The 23,455-nt window shown below is 40.2% G+C and overlaps 1 protein-coding gene across 3 annotated transcripts in view; it reads right to left on the bottom strand.

The window, feature by feature from the left end:
* Positions 1–23,455, bottom strand: part of kdm6al (lysine (K)-specific demethylase 6A, like) — a 110,721-nt gene that overhangs the window by 36,678 nt on the left and 50,588 nt on the right. For 2 of the 3 annotated variants that reach the window (XM_026945495.3, XM_053227710.1), the window contains exons 9-13: positions 21,938–22,031; positions 21,382–21,508; positions 20,817–20,915; positions 20,478–20,697; positions 19,807–19,941 (exon numbers count right to left, since the gene is read on the bottom strand). In XM_026945495.3, the coding sequence (XP_026801296.1) occupies positions 19,807–19,941; positions 20,478–20,697; positions 20,817–20,915; positions 21,382–21,508; positions 21,938–22,031 (675 nt within the window). The remainder of the gene's footprint in view (positions 1–19,806; positions 19,942–20,477; positions 20,698–20,816; positions 20,916–21,381; positions 21,509–21,937; positions 22,032–23,455) is intronic. The other variant, XM_026945496.3, reaches the window with a different exon arrangement.

Below are 23,455 nucleotides of genomic sequence, written 5' to 3'. Positions count from 1 at the left end.
TTTACTATTTATCTAAATTAATTAATATATGTTTGAGGTTTTTAATTGAATTGTTATTTTCTTAAAACAACTTGTCTAATGTGTTGCCTTGTCAGTGGTAATTCAAAAATTTGTTCCATCTACTAACACTTACCAACTTGTGTCTATATAACTGCTATGTACTGAATATTGAAGTTGACAATTGCTCGTCCCCATTCCTTTATGTATGATATGAAAGGTTAAATGTTTTGCGTGGTTTGAAACATTGAATTAAGCAGGAAATCTGATCTCTCGTCCATCAATTCAAATTGGTAGGCTGCATGGAAAAAATCTCAGAGCGCACGTTCAAATTCAGTTCAAAAACCTCACGTTTTGGAAATATGTAATACTTAATAGATGAATATACTGTTTAGGTTACGTGAGAGCAGCTCACTGCTAACACTGCAGCGAGTGCTGAAAGATTACAGGCTAATGGCGGCCATGTTTTGAAGTAACCCAGTCATCATTAGAAATTTCTTTACAGATTATCACAATAATGTAGTAAACCAAATTCTAGAAAAAGGTATTTGAACTTAACCCTCTCATGAATGACCACACCTAACCAAAGCACATGGCCTCAGTATCTAGTCCTAAACAAGTTGCAGTGGGCACAGACTCTCCCAAAGTGAACAGTTGAAGACTGGAAAAATGCAGCCTGGTTCGATGAATCTTTATTTCTGCTGAGGCACACAGATGGTAAGGTCAGAATTTTGCACCAACAGCATGAATCCATGGACCCGTCCTGCCTTGTCTCAACAGTCCAGGCTGGTGGAGGTGGTGTAATGGTGTGGAATGTTTTCTTGGCACATTTTGGGCCTGTTAATACCAATCCATCATCACTTGAATGCTACAGCCTATTTCAGTATTGTTGCTGACCATGTGCATCCTTTCATGGCCACAATTTACCCATCTCCTAATGGCTACTTCCAGCATGACAATGTCACAAAGCAAAATTCGATCTGAATCCAACAGAACACTTCTGGGAGGTGGTAGAATGGGAGATTCGAGGCATGAATGCACCCCTGAAAAAATCTGCAGCAATGGCATGATTGCATGGACCAGAATGTCAAAGGACTGTTTCTCTGCTGCTTTGAGAGCAAGGGCAGCCCCTACTCAGTATAGTGTTCTTAAGTGCCCAGTGAGTGTAGCTTTGATCGGACTTATGGTTCCTGACACATATTTATCAGAAGTTAACTCCACCCACTATAGATGACCATGCCCCAAGCTTTGCATACATCCTACAAATCTTGTCCTGAACTTGTCAAATTTTGTGCAAATCTATGCAACCAGTAATGAGTTTGAGCAAATTAAGCTCAGCCGCAAGGGGACTGACTGGCATGTGGTGGCCATACTGTATATAAATTTCAAAATGTTTTTAATAATTATTAAGGTTCAGACTCTAACATCAATTTTTGGAAGACAGGTCACAAAAAATTCTAGGACTAGTTCACAAAAGTAGGTTTTGCATATTTTGCAAATTAGTGCAAAAACTACGTGGGTCAAACTAGATGGTTCATTAGGCTTGATGAGTGACTTACAGTTCACTAAATACAGGCTAAAACATTATTTAAAAAAAAAAAAAAAAAAAAAAAACCTCTGCTATAACACCACCATCAGGCTGATTAGGAATACTATATATTGATCAAGGTTCATGCCTGTACCACCTACGGTCTGGCCTGCTACATGCTTGAACCCCAACAACACTTGCACCATAGAGCGCTACTTATCTCACAATACTGTAATCAGATTGTCTTTGTATCACCACAAACGATACTCAATTTGGAGGCCTAATATATTGTCAACACACTCACACCCTCATACTGATTAACCTGGTGATTGGAGTGGCAAGTATTCATGAATTCATAAACAAAATATATCTAGAATGTAATTCCGCTGACTCGTAGTCAGAGTACAAGGTAAATGGCTTAATTCCAACTAGAATACAGGCCCAACAGCTGACTGTTTGTGCAGTTGTGTAGCTGAAGGATCATCAGAAAGTGTCAAGCTAGCTAACTGGCTATACAAACATTGATTTAAATCTACTAATACAGATGTTTTTTAAAAATTTTTTTCCAAAATTAAGGGTGCTTTTCAATATACTTGTGTAATATAACCACCGTACATAAGCTTAACACAAATGCACATAAATATTATATATATATATATATATATATATATATATATATATATATATATATATATATATATACACACACACACACACACACATACAGACACCACTTAAGAGAGTAAAAAAATAAATACAGTATGGCTTTGGCTCTGTTTGCAATTAATATCTTTTAAAATGATCGACCCAATAAAAAAAAATTTAAAAAAAAACACAAAAACACACAACCTCATTTTGAGCCCATCTGCTGTGAACAATAACAGCAGAAAATGATCATAAGCAGCAGCTCACAGCTGAACTTGGCACATATAGCTCTTTTTCTTGCACAGTTTGTTCATCACCCTCTTGCCCTTCATTACTGCTCAGTTTGTGGCCACAGTACTACTCTTAGTGACCTACATTATGGTTGGTGTCTTTACTCTTCAGCGACAATGAGGTGTCACTAGTGATGTAGGTTTAATAGATCGCAGTCATTTCATTAAAAGACCCGACACACGACATGCTACATCTAACACATTAGCACTATAAGGTAAGTATTACAGCTAGAGAAAGTCGTCCCCTCTCCTTGCACATTTCCTCCCTTTGCGCATCTCTCATCTGTATTACAGCAGCTAAGTAGCTTGTCATGCTTCTTGGCTTCTTGGTTTAATTACATTACCACATTTTTCTCCTTGTGTCACTAAAACTACTCTGTTGTGGGTGTTCCTCTCTTGAGTTATGCAGGGAAAACAATTCACACATTAGTAGCATCACTTTTATTCTTTTTTTTTTGTGTTGCTAACAGTTACTTTGGTTCTTATCACAAGCGTTAAAAATATTGTTTTATAAAAAAATAAATAAATAATAATTAAAAAATGAGACACTAATAATTAGTGAAAGTGACCTATACCTGTATTACCAGGATGGGATTGTGGACAGGTTAGTGAAAAAACAACTGGCAAAGATGAGAGATGATAATGGAGAAAGACAGGATATAAAAGAGAAAACAGGTGAGTGATAGACCTATCAAGAGACAGAAAACATACAAGTCATGAGGAAGAATTATCTGTGTACATGCTTAAACTTCACAAGTGCTTCTTGTTATTTTATTCGGTTTTTGTTTTCTTAAATTTGTTCAAAGAGTCTGCAAACTGTCAGAAGGTTGGGTCAATAAAAGTCGGGACATAGGGTGCCTAGTTACTCGTTAAAGATATTGTTAAAGATTTGTTAAGTTAGTCACTTCAGTACTTCAGCTTAAACTCTAGAGTGTTTAGTTGTGTTAAATTATTAGGAATAATTGGTCTGGCATGGGTGGTGTCCACTGATCATAGCACTACCCTAGTCAAACACAAAACAATGTCATTTTAAAAACCAAAGCCAAATATACTAGCCAATATAAAACAAAAATCAGTGAACCGGACAGATTAATAAAAGCTTTACTTACACAATCATCTGGCTGTGTGGCATTTTGGGAAACTTACGTTCATCTAATCACATTTTACGGCTGTCAAAAATTGCACAAAGGAAAAGAAAAGGAAGTAAAGGCTGAAATAGAATGCGAGTTGCCTAGACAAATTTAGTCACTACACATAGAGCTCAAAGATTTTAAATAAATAAATCAGTCCTGCCACAAACCCAGCTCTACGTGTTGTGCCACTCGGGAGCCAATATGCACGTTTCAATACAGACGGTTTCAATGAGGTAAGAAAAACAACGTTACTAAGCAGAAGTTTAACACGTACTTCTTGAGCCTCCCAAGAACCAAACAAACGATAAAAAAATTGACAACAAATGATAGATCAACAATTTGAAAAACAACAAATAATAGAAGAATTTACAAGTATTTGAGAAAACTAGTTTTCCTTTTCTTCTGCCGACTTTTATCTGAAGTGACTTATCGTTGATCTCTATCTGTAGCTTGTTGACAGGCAGTGTGTTTGTATCATCGGAAAGCTCATCGTTTGAACACTTACGATTACTTTCTTAGTAGAAATGTGGATGGCATCTGTATTGTGTATGGAAGTTGGAGCAGTCAAACTCTGTCTAAAATGTACTCAGCATGGTTCACTGATAAGAAGGAAGGGGAAGCTGGGAGTGGATGCTGTATGCGTATGGCTGTGTGAGCCAGTTGGTTAGTTTTCTTGTTTGTCAATTGAATGCACTGCTGAGCATTCACCTGTTTAGGATGCACCATGCAGCTCGTACCGACATCTTATTTAAAATGTCTGATGTGGTTTGTTGTGACTCCTGTCATCCAACAAGTATGCAATATTACATGATTCCATAAGTATGTAATATTTCATATAAGTTGAGATGAAATGCGTGCCACAGAGTCTAGAGTTGCTAGCAAGTATCCAGCCGTCTCTCTCTTAACTGCTGCAATCCAAATATTTCACTGTGGCTCGTCTTTTAAAAATCGATACATTTTAATTCCTGAGCAAGTTTGTTCCAGGCCTGAGAGAACATCCAACAACAGAACAAAATGTCCAAGTTTTAATATGGACATTGTCATTAAAGTAAATTACCAGTCACATGGTTCTTCGATACTGATGTTTACCACCAACCAGATATATTCCAGAAACAGCGGAAGCACTTCCTGCACATATATTCTTTTGTTATGTTCTATAGAGATTTAATTAATATAATATATTCAAAACGTCCAAGCCATGGACAACACAAAATTAACCAGATACGTTTATCGACAGCATAGGTAAACAGTTGAGAAGTAGCTCATTTCCATGGAGAAATGGGAAACTTGCAACAATGGTGACCAGGTGGTCTTTTAATGTTGTAAGAGATGAATCAGGATGCACTGCCATTAACACCTCAAATGTAACGAGGAAAGAGGCATTCCATCCCACTTCCATAAGTGATTAGTTCAAGAAACACATTTGATCATATTTTAACCTACACTCACCGGTCACTTTAATAGAAACGCCTTCATACCTGGTCTTTTCTCAGTCTTCAACTGTCCAGTTTAGGTGATCCTGTGCCAACTGTAGACTCCGATTCCTGTTCTTGTCTGACAAGTTGTACATTGTCTGATTAAGATGTTTTTCTGCTCATCAAGGTTGTAAATTGTGGTTATTAGCCTTCCTGTCCTTAGTCTTCCTGTCAGCATGAACCATTCTGGCCATTCTCCTCTGACCTCTCACATCAACAAAGCGTTTCCACTCGCAGAACTACTGCTCACAGGATGTTTTCTGTTTTACGCACCATTCTGCGTAAACTCTAGAGACGGTTGTGTGCAAAATTCCCAGAAAATGAGCAGTTTCAGAAGAACTCAAACCAGCCCATCTGACACCAACATCCATGCCACGGTCAAAGTCACAGAGATCACATTTTTCTCCATGCTGATGTTTAATGTAAACATTAACTGAAGCTCTTGACCTGTATCTGCATGATTTTTTTGCACTGCTCCACTGCCACATGATAATTCATGAATGAACAGGGGTACAGGTGTTCCTATAATAGTGGCTGGCAAATGTATATTTAGCACCATCCACATGTTTTCAGACTAGCCCAGATGGATGCTAATTGTGAACAGGTCCAGGGCGTGCAAGCAAAAGAATAAGAGTGAGAGAGACATAGCAGAAAAGTGGAATTAACTACTAATGAGAGAAGAACTTCTTTCCTATTTATTCTTGTATGTCAATCCTAAGACTATGACTGCTAGGTAATAACATCCAACTGTAAAGAAGCTGACAACCTGCTGCATTAGTAGTCAACTTGTGCAAGTTCATGGTATAGCTAGTCTGTCAGAGGAGCTCCTAATTTTCGCACGCTCTCACTTTCTGCACACAGTGTGGTTATAGTGAAGTATATGACCAGGACCAACCTTCACCAACAAAGTGAACAGTGCCCTATAATACAGTAATGTTGCTTGTAAAACATTACCGTGGACTTGAGTTAAAAATATTAACTGGTGACTATTGTCAGGTTTTTTTTTTGTTTTTTTGTTTTTTTGAGAACATGGCACACCCCATTTAATTTAATCAACCCATCTTCAAGCAGCAGAAAGGGACCAGTGAATAAACTTAATTTAAAATCAGGATGAATTTCTTGTTGCCAATAAATGATTTGGTAATACTGTATGTTGTGCTTTAATACATGTACATTTTGAATTTCACCTAGACTATATCACAGTGCTGTACAGTGTGACAGTTTTGCTTGCATTTGCCATAAAAAATTCTGTGCAAAGATAAATATTAATTCATTCGCACGTGTACGATTGCACTGCCAAGGACGTGCTATCCAAGAACCATCTGGGGTAACATGATTGTCTAAGATAAGCTAAATGACAGATGAAATTAAATAGAATAAGAAACAACAAAAATATATTTTTCACAGTTCTAAATGTTACCTCGACATGCCAACATCCTGGCACATCATCCACTGAGAAAAGACACTGTTTATGGGATGACGAGTCACCCTCAAGATTTAAAGTTTCACTGGTTATTGCCAGTGTTAGCTCCAGTGACAGGCCAGCCGCCTCCACAGCTGACAGAAAAATCTGCCAATTTAACACACAATGGGTTAAAGATTAGCCCTAGCTATTTATGACCAAGCCAGCAAGGTAACTTTGTACTGTTAGGCGGCAGGTGAAACCCCGGAAAGCAAGATGACCTGCATAATTGGCAATTCATAAGGGCATAAAGTTTATTCAGGATTGGGGTCTCCAGTTGCAAAAGGTTTGGCAACATCTCATTAATAAAGATATTGCAGCACTTAGTCCTACACAGTCAAAGAGGTAAAGCATCATTTGGGCAAATTACTAATTTTTTTCCTGCAGAATGCCTTCATCATTTGCTTGCCCAGATAATAACCAGACAATTTCCAACTACACTATATACACTTTCAGAACAGGAACTTGCATTTAGACTGAAAGCCTCTGTAAACATATGGGATAGATATGCTGCACAAATTATGAAATATTATCAAGTATTAAGGAGTAAACGTAACACATTATCAATGTGCAGCTTTATGACAAATCACGAATGACTTCATGTTCTCATAATCTCTACAGTGAGCTCTTGCTACAGGGACCTGAAATTATATACTAATAGAACTTACTCTGACTCTAGGTAAGCATGCAGAGTTGCCAAACTGTTGCTCTATCACTTCAGGCTGCATTAAAGGGTTTTTCTGCATGTTGGATGGTTGAGTTGAAGTACAGAAAATTAACTGAATACAAAGAGCTGTTGAAATAATCCTAAATGGACTGTGGGCATACAAGGGAGAACTAATTACTGAGTATCAGTGTTTCCAAAGGGATAATTTTACTGATTTATCAAAACAGAAATTATTAGGATGCCACTAAAGAGTGCTGTGACCATAGATATAATAAACTAGATGCCACTTTGGGGAAGGGCCGATTTATACTTATGTGAGGAGGTCAAATTATTGTGCATGGACGCTCGCACAAAGTGAAGTCATACTTGCACATTACGTGAGCGTGTCCTGTAGGGGATGGTGTCGCATGAATGATACCAGAATTTAGAGAATTAGACAGCAAGGAAGAGACCAAAGATGGGTTACATGTTTCTCTGAAAAAAAAATTAAAAAGAATACAACAGAGGCATAACTTTGTTTTGAAAAGTGCTGGGGGATAAGAAACCTTGCATGATTGATGATAAACCGAACATTTCTGAAGCGCTTTCACTCATCTTTATTCAGCATATGAGCAGCTACCAAAGCCCTTCAATTTAACCAGTGTTTAAGTCCACAGGTAATTTCAGAGTGACAGATGCTTTAGTTTCATTTTCTATCGAGTTATGGTTTACATAACCTACATTCTATATTTATTTTTAGAAGAAAGAGAAAGTGACCGGTGCGATCCTACATGATTAAACTGGCCAATACAATGAACTATCCATTATATAACAATGTCATCACATCAAGTCTGAAGCGAAACATGAAACGCAAGGAAAAAACTCACTCGTATCATTCATTTATACTACCTGTTCAGGGTGAGTGTTGTATCACAGAGGAGAAATGTTATTAAAGACACCAGTCTGAGAAACTAAGAGTGAATATGTCTAAACCGACAAGTGTTTTGCATCCAATTCTGTCCTGAGATCTTTTACCAGAAAACGTTTTCACAAAGCAATTATAAAGCTTGAGCACGTCTACTGAAGACGGAACCTACTGGACATAAGGAAAAATTTTATTGTTTACGCTATAATATTGCATTTTGAACAATATTACTCTGAACGAAACAAAATTATCCATAGTTGCTAAGTATTCCCATGTGGATGGGTGTTGCTAGGTGGTTGCTATAGTATCTCAGGTGGTTGCTAGGGTATCGTTATGCATTTGTTAGAGTATGCCAGGTGGTTGCTACAGTGTTGTTAGGCATTGCTATGGTATCGATGGTGGTTGGTAGGGTGTAGCTAGGTGGTTGCTACAATATCCCAGGTGGTTGCTACTGTTCAACTTTTGTGATGATTGCTCATTGTTAAATTCTATCAAACGCCTGCTGAAATCTGATCTGATGGCCGATGATGGCCATGTTTGTGAAGTAATCATGTCATTATCAAATAGCCAGTTACATAGCACAAATTTCACCATGACTGGATTCATGGTTCTTGAGAAACAGCTATCAAAACTCTGCGCTCTATTGATGACCATAGCCTAAACTCTGATGTCCTCAGAACCTTGTGTTGAAATGACCATTCATGTTTCATGCAAATCTATGCAAAGAATCATAACATATAGATGTGTGAGTATACCAGGCTCGACACCATTCTAACTGATTGGCTTGTGGTGGCCATATTGTTTACAAATCTAAACATCCTCTTGAAAATTCTTAAGAAACAAGCTCTTATTTGACAGCAACTGTCTGAAGATAGGACTAAAAACCTAGGACTTTTTTGCAAAAGAATGTTTTGCATATTATGCAAATTAACTCAAAATCTACTGTACTTGGGCAGAGCTACATGCCCCAAATTGCAAATTGGGCTGATCAGGGTCCTCCTTCTTGCCTAAGCAGAGGAAGTGAGTACTATATAATGGTCAAAATTCATGTCTGAAGCACCTTCAGTTTGGTCATGCATGATCTATTTCTTCTGTTCATTTCTGCGGGAAAAAATGCACTACAAATGGCCACTATGTGGGAACCACATAAGCAATCAAAGTTGTATATAAGCTCCCCATTACCGATCAGACCACACAAGTTGTTATTGGTTCCGAAAATGCAGGATTAGTTTGTGGGCAAATCTTCAACACGGGCCAACTATTTTTGCATACTACATGTAAAAAAAATTTTGACTATAAAATTTATGACTTACAGATACTATTAATAACCATTATACGATCACAAAGTATTTTCTACTGTAAAACTACAGATGAAACTGGACTGTAATAAATGAACAGTAAGGTCATTATTGATTGAATGTGTCTGTGCAGCAGGGTGGAGGATGTTCTTTCCTAGGATGATGTGTGTGGAGAGGGGCAACATATTGTTCAGGAGTCTGACAGACTGGGGGCAAACTCGGTTACCCAGTCTGGCAGCCCCGGATCTCACAGTGCAGTCGTGGGTAAGAGGCATAGACTGCAGTGGGCTCAACACAAAGCCCTGTGGGACACCAGTGCTCGGGGTGCTGGTGTTGGAGGTCTTGCTACTGACCTAAACTAGTGAGGAAGTCCAGGATTCAGTTACAGAGTGAGGTACTGAAACCTAGCAGGTCCACTTTATCGATCAGCTGCTGGGGGATGATGGTGTTGAATGCTGAAGTGAAGTCTATGAACAGCATTCTGCCGTATGTATTCTTGTTGAGTCGGATCAGTGCCAGATGAAGAGCATGAGATTGCGTCCTCTGTGAAATGACTGGGGCAATGTGCAAATGGCAGAGGGTCCAGTGTGGTGGGGAGTCTGGTCCTGATGTGACTTGTGACCTGCCGCTCAAAGCACTTCTTGTCATTGTGAGTCCTACAGAGCGGTCGTCATTGGGACTTGACACAGCTGACGTCTTTGGCACCAGTATGATGGCCATAAGACACTGTCGGATGCCACTGCTTGGCTCAGGGAGATTTTAAAGATATCTGTCAGGATGTCAGCCACTTGCTCAGGTATGTTATCGGATCCCGCAGCTTTGCGAGGGTTGACTCTGGATGGTGTCTACCTCACATGTGCTGATCACAAGCAGAGTACCTGATTGTCCATGGGAGGGGTGGATTTCCTTGCTGGCACAGTGTTTACTGCATCATACTGTGCATACAAGGAGTTAAGAGCATCTGGGAAAGAGGCATCAGCATTGGCAACATGGGGTGGAATCTTATATTCCATATTGGCCCAGATACCTTGCCGCATGCACCATGTATTTCTGCTGTTGTTGAAGAGGCTGGAGATTTTCTTTGCATGACTGCGCTTTATCAACTTGATGGCACAGGACAAGTCCGTTCTCGCCATTAACTATGCCTCATCTCTTGCTCTAAATGCACCATCCCAGGTTTTCAGCATTTTGTGTATCTCAGCTGTAAACCAATCCTTTGCAAAAGCACAAGTGCACTATTCCCGTTATAGGATATACCCATCAGAAGGGAAGACATGTTTGGAAAGAATAATAGTAACTATAAGGCTAAAGTTTGTGAATGAACTTTGATGTTGGCTTGACAGAGCCCGCTAAACATGCTAAAAGCATTACAAAACAATATTACAATGGTTTGTTGTCACTGATTACTAAAATGTAAAACGTTTTACAGTTAAGCATGTAAAGGTTAAAAGGCTAAAACCATTTAAACATGTTTAAAGATTAAAGTATTAAATGCTAAAATGCTGCAATGATATTCCAGGTGGTTTCAGTGGTGCTGGTAGGTGGTTCCTGTGATAACCCTGTTGGTTGTTACAGTGTTGCAAGAAGCAGTTAAGCATGCAAATGTTAAAAGGCTAAAGGCTAGATTAAAGAGTTAAAATGTTGCTCGCAATACTCAAGTTGATTGCTAGGCTGTTGCTAGGTGGTTACCAAGCTAACCAAGGTGGTTGCTAGGTTGTTATTAGCATATCCAAGCTGGTTGCTAGGCTGTTGCTAGATGGTTGCTAAGCTATCCTAGCTAGGTGGCTGTTATGGGGTCCCATGCTATGGTGTTTGTAAGAGGTTTCAAAATGATCCCTGTTGGTTGCTAGTCAGTTGCTAAGGAAACTCCGCTGGTTGCCAGGGTATTGCTATGTGGCTGTTATGGGTTCTCAGGTGGTTGCTATGATGTTTTTAGGAGGTGGGTAAGTTGCAGCTAGTTGGTTGCTAAGGAAGGGTGCAAGGGTGGTAACTGGTTGCTTTTACAGGCCAGGTGGTTGCTAGCATTTCAGGAGGTGGAGCAATGGAGTCAGTATTAATTCAGTCTTGCTGAATGAAGAAAGGCTTGAATCCCATGAAAGCATGATTAACTAAACAATTCAATGCATTCAAATGGGAAAAAAAACACACTTTGGAGCATTGCTACATGGATTGGAATTATGGTTGCCTTCCCAAAAGCACAAGCACACTTTTCCCCACATAGGATCGAAGATTTTGCCAAATTTCACGGCTCTACGTGCGCCCCGTGAAAATAGAACAAAGTTGCAGAGAGAATAATAACTAGTAGGTTAAACTGAGATGAACTTTAGATGGTGGCTTGACAAACCTCACTAAACACTGTAAAAGAGCTAAACAACATTACAATGTCTTGTATTCATTTATTTTAAATGTTAACGCGTAGGGGTGTAACAGTACACTCTAGTTGCGATTTGATTCAATTCACAATACTGGCTTCACAATTGACTTTGATTCTCAGAACATTTGAATCAAAATTTGAATGAAGAAAAATTATGACTGAAATGACCTTTTTTTTTTATTTCTGAATCAAACAATGCAAAACAATGTGAATTTTTGTCTGTATAAAACAAAAAAAAAAAAAATCAAAATTGACTACGAACAGACACTTAATACTGCAAACAAAATGTACTACAAGTTCGCCATATCTTAAAAAGAAATAAATTTATAAATTCTCCCCAAAAATTTGATCAAATAAACAAAGTCTCTGACCTGGGGAAAATGAATGATTGAAACATGATGAGCTCTGGCTCTCAAATTTTAACCCGGAAATACTGCTCTAAAGTTGGCTAAAATGCCTCAATTCTGTGGCCTCTTTCTCTGGCTGTAGATCGAAGAGGTGCAGGGCTGGTGTCATTTGAAACCTACTGAAGAGCTCTTTTTAATGGTTATAAGGCAGCTGTGTAACCATATAACCTATAATGCATGTCAGTCACTGTGATCCAGAGTTATCTGTACACCGATCAGCCATAACATTAAAACCACTGAGACGTGAAGTGAATAACTGATTATCTTGTTATAATGGCAGCTGTCAAGGGGTGGGATATATTTGGCAGCAAGTGAACAGTCAGTTCTCGAAGTTGATGTGCTGGAAGCAGGAAAATTGGGCAAGCGTAAGGATCTGAGCGACTTTGACAAGGGCAAAATTGTGATTGCTAGACAACTGGGCATCTCAGTTGCATCTCCAAAAAGGCAGGTCTTGTGGGAGTTCCTGAAAAGTTCTACCAAAAGTGGTCCAAGGAAGAACAACTGGTGAACCAGCAACAGGGGAATGGGCGACCAAGGCTCACTAATGCGCGTGGGGTGCGAAGGCTAGCCCTTCTGGTCTGATCCCAGAGAAGAGCTACTGTAGCACAAATTGTTGGCTATGACAAAGGTGTCAGAACACACAGTCCATCACAGCTTGCTGCGTAGGGGACTGCATAGCCACAAACCGGTCAGAGTTCCCATTCTGACCCCTGTCCACCACTGAAGGCGCCTACAATGGACACGTGATCATCAGAACTGGACCAAGGAGCATTGGAAGAAGTTGGCCTGGTCTGATGAATCAAGTTTTCTTTTACATCATGTGGATGGCCGATCGTCAGTTACCTGGGGAAGAGATGGCACCAGAATGCACTATGGGAAAAGGCAAGCCAGCGGAGGCAGTGTGATGCTCTGGCAATGTCCTACTGGTAAACCTTGGGTCATGGCATCCATGTGGATGTTACTTTGACATGTACTACTTACCTAAACATTACTGCAGACCAAATACACCCCTTCATGGCAATGGTATTCCCTAATGGCAGTGACCTCTTTCAGCAGAATAATGTGCCCTGCCACACTGCAGTTCAGGAATGGTTTGAGGAATATGACAGTTCAAGGTGGTGATTTGTCCTCCAAATTCCCCAGATCTCAATCCAATTGAGGATCTGTGGGATGTGCTGGACAAACAAGACCGATCCATATCTCCACAACATACTAAATAAAATAAATAAATAAATAAATTTTAAAAAAAAAAAAGAAAAAAAAAAGGGGAACAAATAGTGTGTTGCATGTAGTTGAACTTAATCACACCCCAACCTTAGCACATGGCCTCAGAATCTAGCCTTGAATATGCCTTTCAAGTTTTGTGCATATCCATCTAATCATCTAACCATGTATTATAACTCTGTGAGTAAATTAACCCCCACCTTGGAATGAATGATTGGTAGGTGGTGGCCACATTCTTTACAAAATATCTTTAATAGTAATAATAATTAAACACTACTGAGTTATATGACACTGCAGTTTTGAATATATGGTAAAAATCATAGGAATAGTTTGTAAAAGATGGATTCACATATTAATAAAATCATAAGAAATTTGAGTGGCTAAGCAAAAAAGCAAAAAAATTAGGAAGGAAAAATATTTCCTGTCCACCATATTTTACACAAGATATGCTTGTTTATAAGAAAGAAAGAAAAAAAAAAAAAGCAACATCCAGTGGCCAATTTGAGAGACAATGCATAATTTTTTTTTGTGGGTCACTAGAGAGACCTGTCATCCAAGTTTTGTGACAAATGCTCATTGGGAACCATATCAAATGCCTGCTGAAACCTGACTGGCTGATCACAGTCTTTTTTTTTTTTTTTCAACGATCAGGTTGTCATTAACAATATACCTACAAATTAGGATAGAGATGCAGTATAGCCAGCGTCAACACAATCAGACAGTTCCTAAGAAACAGTTTCCTGAACTTAGCTCTACCTCCTATTGATGACCGTGCCCCAAAGTCTGCAGACCTCCTCAGCACCTTGTCCTGAAGGGGCCTGTCAAGTTTTCTTCAAGTCCATAGAAATAATCATGAGTTAAAGCTGTCTGAGTAAATTAGACTGCACCCCTAAAATGAACTAAGGGGCCTAGCCCAAACCCCGAAAAACAGCCCTGATTATTATCCCTCCTCCACCAAACTTTACTGTTGGTGCTACGATTTCTGCTAGGTAGTGCTGTCCTGGCATCTGCCAAACCCAGATTAGTCCAAACGACTGCAAGACAGTGAATTCATCACTCCAGAGAACACATTTTCACTGCTCCAGAGAGTACAGTGGCAGCATGCTTTATACCAATCCAGCAGACGCTTGGCACTGCACATAGAGATCTCAGGTTTGTGTGCAGCCGCTCAGCCATGGAAACCCATTTCATGAAGCTCCTGATGCACAGCTCTTATGCTGTTGCTTCCAGAGTCATTTTGGTACTCTGTAGTGAGTGATACAAAAGAGAATAGGCATTTTCTTTATGTGAATTTACATGGTCTACCGCTTTGTGGCTGTTATTGTCCTAGATTCTTCCATTTTACAATAATAGCATTTACATTTGACCGGGGAAGGTCTAGCAAGGCAGAAATGTCATGAACTGACATGTGACAAAGGTAGCGTCTTATGACAGTGTCAGTGTTTAAAATCAGGAGCTCTTCTGTATGACCCATTCTCTTTCCACTGTTTGTCTATGGAGATTGCATAGCATAGCAATGAGTTTGGCTGAAACACCTGAACTCCATATACCTCCACATACCTTTGACCATATAGTGTAAATTTAATAACAATATTGTTGCACATTGTGCAATCACAAATAAAAAATAAAAACAGTATTTACTAATTACTTTTCACATGAGAAAGCTCAGGGAATATGTGCATTTTTATTTTATGAGGGATTTACTTGACCTTAGCTGTTCACTAATGTTGCTAAGATCTCATAGTGAACGTGAGGTTCAGTAAAATGCATTTTATGATTGGATTTGCAATTAGGTGTTCTGACTGAGTTCATCGGGTGGGTTGTCGTTATCGTGATATAACCAAAATAGCTTCCACCAACTGTTATACTGTAGCTTAAATTATGCTACTTGACAAACTTATACTGCACGTTACATTTCCATTAGTCTACATCCCACTGCTTTTTCCAAGTTTTTATACGTATGTACATATGTACATCAGAGTCTCCACTAGGAATTTTTGGCGCTGGTCACGGTGTCCGGGAACTCTGCAGTTTACCAAATGAGTAGAATTCCACTTATATGTTAATGACTATTGCTGCAAGAAAACTCTGAAATTTGAATGACCCCATCAAGTAAAATTAACGTTTAATTAACATTTTTTGCATACAGTCAACATTTACATAAACATAAAGAAAATAGTCAACAGGCTTATGAATGCAACAAACAGCAGAGAACAAGAAAATGTTCCAGTAATGAAAAATACACTCACCGCCCACCTTCATGCAGTAATGAAAAATACACTCACCGCCCACATTCATGCAGTTATCGAAATCAGTCAATCATGTGGCAGCTGCACAATGCAAAAAATCATGCAGGTACAGGTAATGTTGAGCTTCAGGTAATGTGATGACTGCGACTTTGATCATGGCATGGATGTTGGTATCAGATGTGCTGGTTTGAGTATTTCAGAAACTGTTGATCTCCTGGGATTCTGTGTAAACTCTAGAGACTGTTGTGTGTTAAAATCCCAGATCATCAACAGTTTCTGAAATACTTGAAGCAGCCCATTTGCCACAAACAACCATTTCACGGGTAAAGTCACAAAGATCACGTTTTTCCCCCATTCTGATGTTTGACATGAACATTAACTGAAGGTCTTGACCTGTATCTGCATGATTTTATGCACTGTGCTGCTGCCATGATTTTATAATTGGCTGACTGCATAACTGCATAAATGAGCAGGTGTTAAAATTTAAAGTGGATGGGGAGTGTATTACTTTGACACAGCTGCTAAAAACATTCCATTCGTCTTTGTTTTAACTAGATTGAAATGTATTTAAAGAAGCACCCAAATGGGACCTTGCAATGCATTTGCACAACTGTACAACATTTCTGGGTTTTTTTTGCAGCTGGACCAGGATCATATGTCTCTGTGACCTCACCATGTTCCTCACTGTCTCGATTAGGCTTATCAGAATCACCTGCTTTCAGTAAGAAACTTTTAAGGGTCAACTCTTTCACCATTGTCTGTTCAACCGCACGACTGCACAGTGACTACTTGCCGGAAGATCTCAGCATCAGCCACATTGAGTTCCACAAGGAAGAGGAAATCTGATCTTTGGAAAGTAGTATCTGAATGGGTAAGAGAAAATTTTTATTTTGTTTAACTGTGTGTTTAACTGTGTGACATCTCTTCCTCAGGTAAGCAACACACACGCACCCAGCCATCCACATGATATAAAAGAAAATTTGATTCATCACACCAGGCCACCTATTTCCATTGTTCAGTTCTGATGCTCATGTGCCCATTGTACCTCCTTTTCCTGGTGGACAGGGGTCAGCATGGGCACTCTGACCGTTCTGCGACTATGCAGCCCTATAAGCGGCAAGCTATGATGCACTGTGTGTTCTGACACCTTTCTATCATAGTCAGCATTAACTTTTTCAGCAATTTGTGGTACAGTAGCTCTTCTGTGGGTGTGGACCGGACGGGCTAGCCTTCGCACCCCACGCGCATCAATCAGCCTTGGGCACCTATGACCCTGTCGCTGGTTCACCAGTTGTCTTTCCTTGGACCACTTTTGGTGGGTACTAACCACTGCATACTAGGAACACCTCTCAAGACCTGCCGTTTTGGAGATGCCCTGACCCAGTCGTCTAGCCATCACAATTTGGCCCTTGTCAAAGTTGCTCAGATCTTCACGCCTGCCCAATTTTCCTGCTTCCAACACATTAACTTCAAGAACTGACTGTTCACTTGATGCCTAATATATCCCACCCCTTGACAGGTGCCATTGTAATGAGATCATCAATGTTATTCACTTCATCTGTCAGTGGTTTTAATGTTATGGCTTTTCGGTGTGTGCGTGTGTGTGTGTGTGTGTGTGTGTATATAGTCCATACACAGTACACACTGATCAGCCATAACATTAAAACCACCTACCTAATACTGAGTAGGTCCCCTTGTGCCACCAAAATAGCTCTAACCTGTCGAGTCATGGACTCCACAAGACCTCTGACGGTGTGCTGTAGTATCTGGCACCAAGACGTTAGCAGCAGATCCTTTAAGTCGTGCAAGTTGCAAAGTGGGACCTCCATGGATCAGACTTGTTTGTCCAGCACATCCCACAGATGCTCTATCGCCTTGAGATCTGGGGAATTTGTAGGCCAAGTCAACACCTTGAACTCTGTCATGTTCTTCACCCCATTCTTGAACTGCATTGTGCCGGGGCACATTATTCTGCTGAATGAGGCCACTGCCATTAGGGAATCCCCTTGCCATGAAGGAGTGTACTTGGTCTGCAACAATGTTTAGGTAAGTGGTACGTGTCAAAGTAACATCCACATGAATGCCAGGACCCACGGTTTACCAGCAGAACATTGCCCAGAGCATCACACTGCATCCATGCTAAAAATACATCTTCAGGTAATGTTCACATCAACCATCAGAATGGGAAAAAAAGTGACCTCAGTGATTATGACAGTGGCACGATTGTTAGTGCCATGATTGCTGGTTTGAGTATTCCTACAACTGATGATCTCCTCGGATTTTCACACACAACAGTCTCTAGAGTTTACTCAGAATGGTGCAATAAAGAAAAAACATCCAGTGAGCTGCAGTTCTATAGACAGAAATGTCTTTTTGATGTGAGAGGTCAGCAGGACAATTGCACAAGATTTTAAACCTTGAAGTGGCTGGGCTACAACAGCAGGAGACCACGTCGGGTTCCATTTCTGGCAGCCAAGAACAGAAAGCTGAGGCTGCAGTGGGCAAAGGCTCACCAAAACTGGACAGTTGAAGACTGGAAAAACGTAGCCTGGTCTGATCTCGATTTCTGCTGAGGCACACAGGTGGTAGGATCAGAATTTGGTGTCAACTGCATGAATCCATTCTGCCCAACCTGCCTTGTCTCAACAGTCCACACTGGTGGAAGTGGTGTACTGGTGTGGGGAATATTTTCTTGGCACACTTTGGGCCTGTTAATACCAATCATCCATCGCTTGAATGCCACAGCCTATTTGAGTATTGTTACTGAACACATGCATCCCTTCATGGCCACATTTTACCCATCTTATAATGGCTACTTCGAGCATGAAAATGCACCATGTCACAAAGCAAAAGTCATCCCAAATTGGTTTCATGAACATGAGTTCAGTGTTCTTCAGTGGCCTTCCTAGTCACCGGATCTGGATCCTATAGAACAGGTTTGTGATGTGGTAGAATGGAGATTTGCAGCATGAAAGTGCACCTGAAAAATCTGCAGGAATTGCGTGATGCAATCATGTCAGTATGGACCAGAATCTTAAAAGGAATGTTCATCTTGTGGAATCCATGCCATGAAGAATTGAGTCTGTTTTGAGAGCAAAGGGAGGCCCTACCCATATAGTATAGTGTTCCTAATAAAGTGTTCAGTGAGTGGCAATATATATATATATATACATACCCACACACACACACACACACACACACATACATACACACACACACTCACCATCCAGTTTAATAGGGACACTTGTACACCTCGTCATTTATGCAGTTATCCAAACAGCCAATTATGTGGCAGCAGCGCAATGAAACCTTGCCGATACAGGTCGAGAGTTTCAGATCAAGTTCACATCAAACATCAGAATGGGGAAAAAAATGCGAGCTCAGTGACTTTAGCCGTGGCATGGTTGTTGGTGACAGATGGGCTGGTTTCAGCATTTCAGAAACTGATGATCTCCTGGGATTTGCACACACAAGAGTCTCTAAAATTACACAGAAATATCACACTTTTTCTTCATTCTGATGTGAACAGTACCTGAAGCTCTTGACCTGTTTAATGCAAATTTTTTTTGCACTGCGCTGCCGCCACACGACTGGCTGATTAGATCACAGCACGAATGTGCAGTTGTACAGATATTCCTAATAAAATAGACAGTGAGTGTGTGTGTGTGTGTGTGTGTGTGCGAGACAGATGCAAGAAATTTTGACCATAAAGCAAGGTACAGCAGATTTTGTCATTATAAAGCTGCATCCTTTCCATAGATTTGCAATGGCTTATGAGCAATCACCACTCATGCTAATGTGGCAGGGATATTAACTTATAAAAATAGACAGCAACAGCGGCTATGGCGGCATCTAGATTACTTTTATCTATAGTTGTGTTGGGAAACAAACACTAAACACATCTAAACAGGCAAACTAAAGCTACACTAGTGAAGCCCAAACACATAAACCATGCTCATCTTTGGTTATTATAATAAACCTGTCAGGAAAAGTAGTCTTTTCATGGTACTATAAAAAAAAAAAAGAAAAGTGAGAAGCATGGTTGAGGCGATTAAGCCATGCGTCAGATGTGAGGTAGGGGTGTTTGTGTGTGTGTGTGGGGTAGTGAGTTTAGGAATTATTGTGATCAGCGTGTGCATCTATCTGGTCTCACCTGCTGAGCTGTGATCTGGACGCCCTGTCTTGAGGTAAGCTCTGCGGGGATTGGGAGGCTCCATGCTTCCTCAATACTAGGAAGCATTTTACTTTTACTCTGTAGACTAGTGTGATGAAGGTTACACAACTGAGCCTAGGACGAAAACGCGTGAAAAACATATTTAAACATCTATGGTTGGACGTCGGAACAATTTACAAAAGTGCTCTTAGGCCTAAATTTAGAGGTGCATCTAGGTAGGTCACGCTGTAGAAGTCACTGATCATGGAGAGCTCAAATTTATGATGTAATTCATTTAAAATATGAAGTCCTATCATCATTAATTATGAAAACTTGCCTCTTTCATACGTACAGAGAATGGGGAGGATAAAATATGTCAAAGAACTGAAAATACTGAGAAAACGTGTAAAACAATGAAATGTTCAAAACCAAAATAATCAAATTCATCAGTACTTGAGTAGCAACTACAGAGAGAGCACAAAAAAAAGAACAGAAAACTCTAAAGAATCACGCCACTCATGCTTACTGACAGCCAATTACATCCATAAACATGTGCACGCAGAGACCCACACAAACACACACAGGGGGCTCAGGGGGGTAAGAATTAATCTTGTACAAAGTTGCCAATAACCAAATCTGGATGCCATTAGCTGTTATGCTGTCCAAGTTACCTGCAGGTATTTGATGCGGGCAGTGATTGCTGCAATGTTGCTGCAGCCTTTGCTGCGTGTGGCGTTGATATAGCACTTGATGGCATCTTGGGGCTGATAGCAGGACTCATAGAGAGTGCCCAGGTCCATCCAGGCTGCAGCATGACTGTGGTCCAACTGCACAGCACAGATGTATGCCTGAAGAGCATCCATGGGCTGATTCTGCTGCTGATACAGCACGCTGGGTGAGAATGAAGGCAAAATAGGGAGCAAGAGTAAGGTAAAGTGAGCAAAAATGTATTAGAAAGAAAAGAAAAAAAATCCCAAACTGTAACAAAACAAAACATTCCACATCCATACCCTATGGAGCACCAAGTGTCTGCACTGGCCTCAGATTTGTCTATGGACTGCCTGTAAGAAATGAATGCATCCTGCACTTTCCCAATACTTGAGTAGCACCTGCAAAGAAGCAATAAACAAAATGCAAGTCCACACAGTGTGTCATGAGAGGTAGAATTATGTTTAGTAGCTGCGTGTTATTTGCATCATTAGGACAACTACCTCCAAGTTTCACCACAAGACTAACATTGTACTAACCATCATGTCAGCCCCAGTATGCTAATCATGATCGGGTTTTTGCCTCAACTGTTATTTCCGAATATCAAGACATTTCATCAGGTGCTATCCAGAAAACCTCACAAGTCCAACCACAAGAGCAGTTTGAACAATGTGAATAGCAGATATGATAGGCATACCTATCATGCCTATATATAAACTCTAATGCAAAGCTTCCCAAGGAAACACAGTTTAATAGCATTTGTCTTGCTTGGTTAATATACATCAACCTTATCAACCTTTCAACACATTTGAAAAGTAGTCCAGTTATACAGAAAAACTGATGACCTGCTAACTGCTTGCCACTAACCTTCCAAGAAAATACCAAGACTGGCCAGAGTTGGGGTCAGCTTCGAGAGATTTCTGGAGACACTGTATAGCGTAGCTGTCTTTATTGGCTCGGTCTCCCAGCTGCTCCACTGTATGATGCATCCAGCCTGGGGTGAGAACATCATCACAAATACTTTCACATAGCTTAGTCTAACAATGACATTCAGTTGAAACATTGAGCTAGTTACTTTGGACAAAAATGCCAGTAGTACGACTACAAGCTAATGTATATACAGTGAACTCACAGTATCCTAATTTACTATGAAGAATTATTACCTGGAACTGAAAACATAGGACCCTATGGATTCTGTTTTCACAATTACAAAGGTTTTTAGAGAAGTGAGGCAAATGGTGCTTGCCGTTTCAGTTAAAAATGTTTATGTACTTTGGTACTGCGTTAGAAGCACTAATAATGTGAAAAGTATTACAAGGCGAAACACTAACATATAAATCAGGACCAATTAAAAATGTACAAAACTGTCATATGCACGTCATTGGAACTACCTTCAATGGTGCTAGTCATGGGGTGGACTTACCAAGCTGTTGTAAAGTAGCTGCTTTCACCTGGTTAGGGAGATTCTCTGTCTGCAAGAGACTTTCATAAGCCTCCTTTGCCGCACGGTATCTTTTCTGAATGCATAAAGGAAATGAAAAATAAAGTGTGTGTGTGTGTGTGTGTGTGTGTGTACATGTTTGCATGTGCGTGTACAGAATGTCTGAAAACTCAGGAAACAATGAGAGTACCACTATACTTAATTTTGTACTTATTATTTATAACATATGCTCTACACGTTCACCCTTGCGCTCTACGCATTTTCTGAGCTGCTGCATCATGTTTTTATTATGCATTTAATATATACACCACATACACAGCCAAAAGCATGCAGACACCTGACCATCACATCCATATGAAAGCCTTCACCAAACTGTTGCCACAAAGTTGGAAGCACACAATTGTCTAGAATGTCTTAGTATGCTGTAGCATTAACACTCCCTTCATTTGGGACTAAGAGGCCTAGCCAGAACCTGTTCCAGCATGACAACATCCCTGTGTAAAAAAAAGCGAGGACCATAAATACATAGTTTGACAAGTTTGGTTTGGAGGAACTCCAGTAGCCTGCACAGAGCCCTGACCTCAACCCCACTAAACACCTTTGGGATGAACTGGAACGTTGACTGTGAGCCAGGGCTTCTCATCCAATATCAGCAAGGACCTCACAAATGCTCTTTTGACTAAATGGGCACAAACTCCCAGACACTCTCCAAAATCTTGTAGAAAGCCTTCCCAGAAGAGTGGAGGCTGCTATAGTGTCAAAGGTGGTCTGTATTAAGGCCCATGGTTTCGGAAAAGGATAACAAGCTCATATGGGTGTGACGGTCAAGTGTCCAAATAATTTTGGTTATATAGCATGTGTGTCTATATATACACACTTAGAACAAGGCATGTTTGGTGGCAGACTACCCATTTTTAGGTAAGCAAAAGTATTGGAAAAGATAGTCTTAAAGTAAACTAAAGAAAACAACACTTAAATCTTTGGTTGCATATACCCTGGCTTGGGCAACTGCATCAAGCCAGCAACCCAATGACATCATCAAACTGTTGCATTCTTCTTTTCCAGGCTTGTACCGCAGATTCTTTCAGCTGTTGCTTGTTTCTTGGGTTCTCCCATCAGTCTCCTCTTCACAGGTGAAATACATGCTCAGTTGGGTTAAGATCTGGTGACTGACTTGGCCAGTCTAAAACCGTCCACTCTTTTCCTCTGAAAAGTCCTCTGTTGCGTTTGCAGTGTGTTTTGGGTCATTGCCTTGCTGCTTGATGAAGTTCCTCTTGCAACAGAATGTTTCTGTGGACTTCTGAATTATTTCTGCTGCTACCATCAGGAGTTACATCATCAATAAAGATTAATGAGCCCGTTCCAAACGCATGCAAGCCCAAGCCAAGCCACTACCTCCACTATGCTTGACCAGTAAGCTTGTATCTTTTGGATCATGAGCAGATTCTTTCTTTCTCCACGCCTTGGCCTTTCCATCATTTTGGTAGAGGTTAAACTTGG

Source organism: Pangasianodon hypophthalmus, chromosome 2 (assembly GCF_027358585.1).
Source record: "Pangasianodon hypophthalmus isolate fPanHyp1 chromosome 2, fPanHyp1.pri, whole genome shotgun sequence".
In the NCBI taxonomy this organism is placed as follows: domain Eukaryota; kingdom Metazoa; phylum Chordata; class Actinopteri; order Siluriformes; family Pangasiidae; genus Pangasianodon; species Pangasianodon hypophthalmus.
Note: the sequence above shows the minus strand (reverse complement) of the source record. Positions and strands in the feature narration are given on the sequence as shown.